This window comes from Vombatus ursinus, unplaced genomic scaffold (genome assembly GCF_900497805.2).
Source record: "Vombatus ursinus unplaced genomic scaffold, bare-nosed wombat genome assembly UNPS02011369.1, whole genome shotgun sequence".
NCBI classification, from domain to species: domain Eukaryota; kingdom Metazoa; phylum Chordata; class Mammalia; order Diprotodontia; family Vombatidae; genus Vombatus; species Vombatus ursinus.
The window spans coordinates 7,089,811-7,098,672 of record NW_020951147.1 but is presented as its reverse complement, the minus strand read 5'-3'; the positions used below and the strand labels follow the sequence as shown (position 1 = coordinate 7,098,672).

The 8,862-nt window shown below is 49.5% G+C and overlaps 2 protein-coding genes across 2 annotated transcripts in view; one reads left to right on the top strand and one right to left on the bottom strand.

The window, feature by feature from the left end:
• RTN3 (reticulon 3) overlaps positions 1-4,041 on the top strand; it is a 51,845-nt gene extending 47,804 nt beyond the window's left edge. Inside the window, exons 5-7 of the mRNA XM_027856175.1 lie at positions 508-554; positions 942-1,000; positions 1,743-4,041. Coding sequence (XP_027711976.1) covers positions 508-554; positions 942-1,000; positions 1,743-1,788 — 152 coding nt within the window. The 3' untranslated portion in view covers positions 1,789-4,041. The remainder of the gene's footprint in view (positions 1-507; positions 555-941; positions 1,001-1,742) is intronic.
• Positions 4,042-8,174: 4,133 nt separating this feature from the next.
• Positions 8,175-8,862, bottom strand: part of CUNH11orf95 (chromosome unknown C11orf95 homolog) — a gene marked incomplete at its 5' end in the record, with an annotated part of 6,804 nt that continues 6,116 nt past the window's right edge. Inside the window, one exon of the mRNA XM_027856130.1 lies at positions 8,175-8,644. Within this exon, the coding sequence (XP_027711931.1) occupies positions 8,175-8,644 (470 nt within the window). The remainder of the gene's footprint in view (positions 8,645-8,862) is intronic.

Genomic DNA, 8,862 nt, shown 5'->3' with positions numbered 1-8,862 from the left:
TGTGTGTGTGTGTGTGTGTGTGTGTGTGTGTGTGTGTGTGTGTGTGTCTGTGTGTCTGTGTGTGTCCGTGTGTGTGTCTGTGTGTGTGTCTGTGTGTCTGTGTGTGATTTCTCTTCCTAGTTAGTGATGGGTCATCTCTTCCATTGGAATGAGAAGTCCTTGAGGGCGGGGGTGAACCCAGCCCTGTTTTTGCCTTTGTCCCCAGCAGTTGTTACAGGCACTGACGTATTTGTGAGTGGGCACAGAGGCTGGCCCAGCGCTGTCCTTGTCTTTCCTGTGCCACATGGCCTTGACCCCAAGTGCCCTTCACAAACCATGTTTACTGGGATGCCGCTATTTTCCTGCATCCCCCTAAAGCTCAGATTACATTCTTAATTTAGATTTCTTTTCTGGGAGTTATTGTGAATCAGAAGTTAGAACTGTTTTCTTTCATTCAGATTTAAGAGGTGTGTATATTGCTTTGATTATGCCATACATTTCCTCCTTACATAACATTGTTTCTTACAGCTGAACTGCTGGTCTTCAGTGTTCCAATTGTCTATGAAAAGTATAAGGTAAGTGATTTTGACTGTTTCAGATAAAATGTTATTGAAAAATGATTGATTTCAGTATATTAGACGTTGAAAACCCGTTTCATACTTTTATCCTTATAAATTCCCATAGCCTTCTAGGGGAGCACCTCAGTAGAGGTGCTCTCAAGCTTAGGGCTTCAGTGAGTGAGGAACATTTGTAACAGAAAATAAAAAATCCAAACTATGTCCCCAAATCATGGAAGAATTCACTGTTAGCTCTTCCTGTGGCTTTTCAGCTTTGTGTTCCTCCTTTGCCTAGATGAAGATAGTTACATTAGAGGAAAAGGACTTAACTCAGGGGAGGAATTGCTTAAAAGAGACTTAACGTTCTGTCTGCTTTTACAATTGCGCCGTCTTTCTTCCTTAAAGACGCAGATTGACCATTATGTTGGCATTGCTCGTGATCAGACCAAGGCAGTTGTTGCAAAGTAAGTATTTTTTATTGCTACAGTGTGAAAATACTTCCTGGCACATCTAAACTTCTTCTCCTGAAACATTCTAAAACTTACTCCTGTGATAGGGTGGCTAAGGGGATTGAGTGCTGCGCCTGGAGTCAGGAAGACCTGAGTTCAGATCTGGCCTTAGACACTTAACTAGTTTTGTGACCCTGGGCAAGTCACTTATCCTCTGTTTGCCTTAATCCAACAGAGAAGGAAACGGCTAACCGTTCCATTATCTTTGCCAAGAAACCCCACGGACAGTATGTCATGAAAAGGTGGACACAATTGAACAAAAACACAAAAGAATCGTTGTTGTTGTTTATTCGATTCAGTTGTGTCTGACTCTGTCCCCATTTGGGATTTTCCTGGTAAAGACACTGGACTGGTTTGCTATTTCCTTCCCCAGCTCATTTTACAGGTGAGGAAACTGAGGCAAACAGGGAGTTTGAAGTCAGGAAGACCTGAATTCAAATTCTGCCTCAACACTGAATAGGTGTGTGACTCTGGGCAAGTTAACTCGCCTTCTAGTGTTGACCAGCTGAATCATGAATAGAAATCTGTGTGGGCAAAGGGAGTTCCCACATCAGGGGAATCCCTACCCTGATGAGATTACAGCTCTAATACTTAGTATGTAAATCACAAATTAGGATTCTTTCACCTAGTGTTAGAGATGAAATGTTTTATTCTAGAGGTTGCGTCATTTTTTTCTTTTGTTTTTCTTCTCATATAGGATCCAAGCAAAACTGCCTGGCATTGCAAAGAAAAAGGCAGAATAACAACTCAGAAACTGGAAATGAAACAGTCACTAAAACACCATTTAATAGTTTGTAACCATTGTTACTCGTACCTATGAAGGAGTATGCTCATTGTCAGCTTGAGCCTGCATTCCAAGTTTGTTTTTTTTTAATTGGTATTTTTCCCCTCCCTCATCCTTGCCCTCAGTATCAAGCACAAGAACATTCTGGACTAAAAAGAACTGATGTCTTAGAATCCACAGGATCACATTGGTGGGATAAATCCATAGCTAGCTGGGTAGGGGTGGGGTGGAATGGGGAGGGTGGAAGAGCAAGAAAGAGGCCGACCACCTAATTCCCACAGACTGGTCTTTACCAATCTCTCATCATCAGCTTATCTTTATTTTTAAATTAAAAGAGAACTGTTTTTATTTTTGGCAAATTATTTTGGGACAGGAGTATGGGCATAAAAGGACTTTAGTATTTCACATCTTCTAGGTCTTTTGTACCTCTTTGACCTCATTTTCCTGCCCCACTGTGGGAAAGGCCAGCACATAATGGTCCTTGTTCTTCTCGTGGCTGTCTTCTCTCTAATGGAACCTCTGAAAAGGTAGAGCTCTCCGTTCCATTTAATAACTTAGAAATAGTAATGGTCTACCTTCTGTCTGATGAGCACGATATTGGTACTGGAGAACAAGGACCAGAAGGAAACCCAGAAAAGGAACCCTTCTCAGCCTGCCACTCTCTCCTCCCTAAACAGTTAAGGAACTACCGTTTTGAGAAGTAGACGTTTGTCGTATTCCTTTTCTGACACCAGTTCTGAGCTTTAGTCTTCTATAACTCATTCCTATATTGTGCTTTCCTCCCTCTCCCCCACCTCACTTCAAGTTTAATAAGGTTGTACTTTTCATATTATGAAATAAAAAGTCTGTAACTGCTGTACACTGCTGTAAACTTGTTAGAGAAAAATAATCTGCATGTGGCCTCCTCAGTTGTTGTAATTCTATCTCAGTCCGGGGGTTGGGGAACATGCTAAGAGGAACTTGTGAAACATGACCCACCTCTTCCATCTCCCTTCTTTGCCCTGTTTGTTGTGTGTTCTCCGATGGGCTGCCCTCACATACCTTTCTGATCTTTGCCCTAAGGAGCAGTTTGCCTGAGCTGTACTAAAAAAAACCTCTGACTCCCAGAACAAGGGGTTTTGGTTGGCAGCATGGGTTTGGGAGGAGGAAATAAAGCCTTTTTTTTTTTTTTTTTAATCAGAAGAACAAAATGCAGATTAGTTTATAGAAGTACATTTTGTGGTTTACATGGAGTCTAACCTTGTTTTGAGGGTAGCTTTGCATTTTGGAGGTTATATATGTTTATTTTGAAGATTTTCTTCATTTTTATGGGGGGGGGAGTGGAGAATATGTCTCTTCAAAATTTGCCTTGGCCCAAACTGTCCCTCATGACGTGGTGATGAAGCAGGTCCTAGCTGGAGCCTCTAGGACCAGGGGTTCCTGAGGCAGGGTTGGTGAGGTGCCAGGTCACCTTGGTGAGGACCATATCCAGTCAGAGGACAGATGGTGCAGAGCAGCTGGGCCTAACTCAGCTGCTGCTGTGAGATTTACTTAGCACTTGGGGCTCTGCTAGAAGTGTCTTTCTTTCCTCCCTCCTAACATTTTCTTCTGACAGTAGATTTGGGAAGCTCTTGATTTCCATTAATACATTTGTTGCTGAGTTTACATGTGAGCTGCCAAAGGTGTTAAGTAGTGAACGTGGAACATTTGGAGGAAATGGACCCATTTTTTCTAGGCCCACAACTGCAGCTCAGTAGAAAGTAGCATAGGAAAAGTTCTCTCTTTGTTGAAAAACTCCTTTTTAGGGATCTTAGCTGAGTAGTAGGAAGACTTTGGTGCTGGGAGCTTAGAGACGGCATCGTCCCTCCCCGTGTGTCATGTTCCTCTTGAGCCTTTTTCCCTCCTCCAGGGCCCTGACAGTCATTGGGCTTCCCCTCCAGAGGACCTCTTTCCGCCCCAGGAGCCTCTATGCCTTGCGCTTCTGTCTTCTATTATTACTGCTGTGTTTTGATCATTGGACAGATCTTTGTGCCAGGCAGGTTTTGTTGTTGTTTTTTTTTTTTTAAAGGAAAAAAATGTAGACAAAAAACTACTAATGAAGCTCTGTGTGTGTGCGTGTATGTGCGTGCAACATAAAATACAGTAGCAGCCCTTCCAAGGAGCCTGGAGAATCTTGGTTCCTGTCAAACTGCAAATTGATGTGGTATTAATAAAAAGAACACAATGTCTGTGATTCTGGCTGACTCGATTTTTTGTCTCAACAGCTTGTTCCCCAGACCACAAACACATTTGTGATCCACCTGACAGAAGCCCCAAAGTCTGAAACATCAATGTCACTTAGCACACGTGAAGCACTTCCCGGGGGGCACGGAGGGTCTGTGCCGTGTGCTGGGCATGCATCCACCTTCAGGGGCTGATGACCTAGGGTGGGGTGGGAGGAGAGCAGACACTTAGCTCTGCTTAGATGTCTCCTGGTGTGGAGGGGATCCTGGTCCCTCAAGGGCTGTGCCCCTGGAGCATTAGCCCTGGTACATTGTACCCAGCTGGAACAGCTTCTGGTCTAGTTTGTTGTTGCACGGGTATCCCTGCTTCAGGCTGGTGCATTCTCTTGCTACGGGGATCATTAGCAATGAAAACATCCCACATTCCCCAGGACTTTGGGCTAATCGTGAGGAGGGTGCTCTCGAAAGAGGAAAATGGAGGCATGTGGTTTGAAGCCACATTCGGGATGGGAATTTGGGAGGCTTGGGCAAAATCATGATCCTCAGTCACCCATAAAGGATGGCCAAGTGTAGGGACCGGCTAACGATGGACTCTTCATTTGCTTCCCAGTCCTAACACCATAAGGTCTGCTGAAGAAATTGTAGAACTTCTGAATTCCTGCCTCACTCCATCTCTCTGGACCATCTACCCAGCAGAACCACAGCTCTTCATTTTTAAAGAATTTATTCAACATACCTCTTTTACAAAACTTAGGCAGATATAAAAAAATGGATGCAAACAACTTTTCACAAATACGCATACAAATGTTTGGATAATGTCACTAAGTAGTAACATGGCATATAAATATATATTCAGAGTAACATTTACATATTGGCTATAACAGCAAGCATACCGTCTTAAAAAATGTTCATGAAGACACATCAACCGCGAAGACTACTGAGGCAGAGTGTTGGGTTGGCGTGCAGCACGCCTCAGCCACCACAGCACCAGGGCTCTGCCCACTAACCCCCTCTGCCACAGCTTCTGTAATATGCAAATGGTGCCACCTTGGGGAAGAAATCAGGGGACCTGATAATACTCAGAATGGAAATTTATTAGAATTTCCAGCACCTGTTTGGGAACACTTGGGGCTCAGTTGGTCGACAAAGCCTTCCACCCCAGTGTGCCTGGTGCCCCTGGGGGCAGAAGGAGGTTTCTTAGTCAGGCTTAGCCTGCTCTCCACCCAGGCGTAACTGAGATGGGAGCTGGGTTTAAGGATAGCAGTCTGATGGTTGCCCTAAACTGCTGGACTCATTGGGTTGGCACATGGGATTGGCTCAGGTGCTGGCTTGTTTCTACTGAAGACTGGATTTGTTCCCTGGCTCTTGGGTCCCTTAACTTCCCTGCTTCCTCACCTGTAAAAGGGGGGAGGGAGGGAGGACCTTAGTCATCACTGGGGTCTCTTCCCAGCTCTGACACACTTAGGTATTCCATGAGTATCAAGGGAATGGTGCCCACCCAACAGGCAATTTCCTTCTTAGGCAAGCAAGATATTTTTCAGAAAAATACCTTAAGTTTGGAGGCATTCATGATTCCCTTTTTGAACAGACCCAGATTATACTGAATTACATATGTTATACTGAACAGGTCCAGCTAATATTCTTAATTAGTAGTGTGGATAGATTTTGAAATCTGAACATCCCAGATCAGAATTTTTAGAGTTGTGAGAGACCTCCATTCATAACAAAAGTAATCCCCAACATTTCCCCTTTGTCCTGGCATAAAAGCAATCCCATTCAAGAGGACCACTGATGGGGCACTTTTGGAAAAAGGTTGGCAAGGCAGGATTACTTCAAAGAACTCAGCAAACACCAACAGCTACCGATCATATCCAGGATACCTCAGAGTCCCTGACAGCCAGCCCAGTGTCCTTAACCAGCAGTTTCCCATCAGAAGTAGACTCTGGATCCAGGAAGAAAGGCTCAGTTCCAGTTACATGAACTCAAGCCCTGTGGCTTTGGGCAGGGCCCCCTAGATTTGACCATCTACAGGGGCCCCCACACTTTCTGGACAGCAGGTTGCTTAGCGGTACAGTATTGGCTCAAGAACCCATCAGCTCATCCGTCAACCCAAAGACAATACCTCTTCCACAGTCACCTTTCTCTAAAGTGACAGCCCCTGAGGAAAAACCCTTCAACTCCCTAAAGCCTCACTTTCTAGAGGTTAGAACTTGGGGGCCCAGAGAAGCACTTGTGACTGAGTTGTCTCAGTCCTTGCTGTCCTTGGATCTCTTGGGGAGCTACCCTCCCATTCTTTTCCCACGTCCATCCTCCCTCAGTGGTCCAGAACTCTGCCTTCTTCCCCAAGGGCAATGTAAGAAACAGTCTCCTGGGGTGCACCTCACAGCTTATCTCTGATACACGAATAATAAATAAAGACATTTGCACATAAGGGTGATGGCCAGCTCCCTCCCCCCCTCCCCCTTCATATAAAAGCATTAAATAGTTTTCCAAATAAAATAAAAAATAAGAGCCAAGGGCCTGATCTTGGGGCCACCTTTTCTCCACAGGAGAGAATGAATCGAAACACCCCAAACTTGGACCTGCCTAGATGATCGTAAACCCCCACTCCCTAAAATATTCAGGCCCCAACTACCTGGCCAATTTTTCTGACCTGCCCAGCCCAGAAATGTGAATGCCCCTACCCCCCAGCCATGGGGAGATGGAAGGGTAAGGTTGGGAGAATGGAATATAATAAGGGACAGGACTGCCTCTTCCCCCAAGCTTGTACCATCTAGATAGGCCTAGAAGCAGAGGGCGAGTTGGCAGGGTCCTTACCTTTCAGCTTCTCAGAAATGAGTAGCTTTGGGCAGAATGAGGTCGATGAGACCCAAACGAAAGGGAAAAGGGTATTTAAAAAAAAAAAAGTGCTAAAACTTTGAAACTGACGACCAGGGTCTCTGCCCCTCCCGGTTCCCAGAGACTACCTGTTTGCCGTCATAATACTGTCACGCTCAGAGCCAGGAAAACCCAACTGGAATGGCAAGGGGAGCAGAGTGGGGAGGACCTGGGACACACGACCCAGCTGGCATCCTCGGACCCTGGGACTTGAGGGGACGGGGCAAGGTAGGAAGGTACCTAGTCAACGTCTTCACAAAACCCCTCCCATTTCAAACACAGGCCAGGAAGGCCAGGCTGCCATCATCAGCCCACCCAGTGCCGGGAATCGACCTGCAGTAGTGAGGCTGGGGGCTTGTAACACCACCTTCTGGGATGGTTCCTTTCTAGGTCATGTGCAATGGAGCAGAGCAATGAGGACCTTGGCCAAGACACCACCCCCTATGCAGAAGGAAAGGGCCGGAGGGTGGAAGGCTCTAATACTGAACGGTGAACAACGGATACCCATCTTGAAAGGGGAGGTCAGGTCTAGGGTACCCCAGGAACTCCTCTCTGGGGCCTCCCGGAGTCTGCATTCCTAACTCAACCTCTTTCCCCCACTGGACGGTGGGAAGTCAGGGCCAGGCACACTCACTGGGCTTCATGCTTAATGCCAGGGCCCAGAAGTTCACATTCCTAAAACCGCTCAGGAAAGAGCCACAAGACAGGGCAATGAGGGGGGCGGGGGTGACGGGGAGGCCAAGCAACCTAGGGCTCTGGCACATGCCGCCCTGGCCTCCTCCTCCCACTCTCTGAAGCACCTTGGGCAGCTCCGAAGCAGGGGCCCCACTCCACAGCCGCTCCCTGGGCCCTGCGGGGCGGGGCGGCTGGGGATCGAACGAAGGCTTGCTTCTCCGGCGCCCGCTCCTTATTTCTCTCTGGTCCACGGAGGACCCATCTGGGATGGGGAGAGATCACCTATAACTCAGGAGAAACTCGACCCTGGTCGGTAGAAGGAGGGGGCGGGCAGGAAAGGGGTGGTTGGGGGACAAGGAAGGGAAGCCGGGGACGGCCACGGAGGTAAACATCAGAAAGCAAAGGGGCCCCTGACGGAGCGGGGAGGCAGCCGAGTGGGGGCCAGGCGGGGCTGCCCCGGGAAGACGGGGCGCCCTCCCAGCGGGGTCTGGGGTACCCAAGAGGGTTCAGGGTTTCACTGGGGAGGAAGATCGGGGGGGGGGGGGGGGGGGCTGGGCAGAGGCTCCACCGCGCTGAGCCCGGCCCATCCGCGCTACGCCCGGCACACGGCGCCCGGCTGGACGTCCCCGTCCGGGCCCCCCGCGGGCGGCGCCGGCTGCCCGAAGCCCTCGTGGCCGTAGCAGCGCAGGGCCGCCTCTTCGTAGGCCTCCAGGATGGTCTTGCGCTCCTCCGCCGTGAATTCCATGGAGAAGGGGTGCACCTGCAGAATGTGGCGCTTGATGGTGCTGACTTTGAGCGTGGCCAGCGCGCCCCCGCACACCATGCACACCAGGCCGCGCCGCCGGCCGTCGTAGTCCATCAGGTACTCGCCCCGCCAGCGCGGCTGGTAGTTGCGCCTCTGCTCCCGGCTGCGCGGGGCGGGCGGGGGCGGGGGCGGGGGCGGAGAGGGCGGTGGGGGCGGAGCAGGGGGGGCGCTGCTGGCCTGCCACTCCGGGGCCTCGGCCTCTTCTTCCTCCCCCTCTTCCCCCTCCTCCTCCTCCTCGGGCCTCCTGGCGCTGACATCTTCCTCTGCGGAGGGCGAACCGTCGGCTGCGGAGGGAGGCCAGGGACCGGAATGGGAGCCGGCCCCAAGGCCACCGAGGGCCCCCTCGCCCAATCCTTAGCCCCTTCCTTTCCGTGACGCCTCCCCTTCTCTCCCCATCAGTTCCCCCTTCCCTGGCCCCCCCATCAGGTCCCCTTCCCTGGGCCCCCCCATCAGGTCCCCTTCCCTGGCCCCCCCC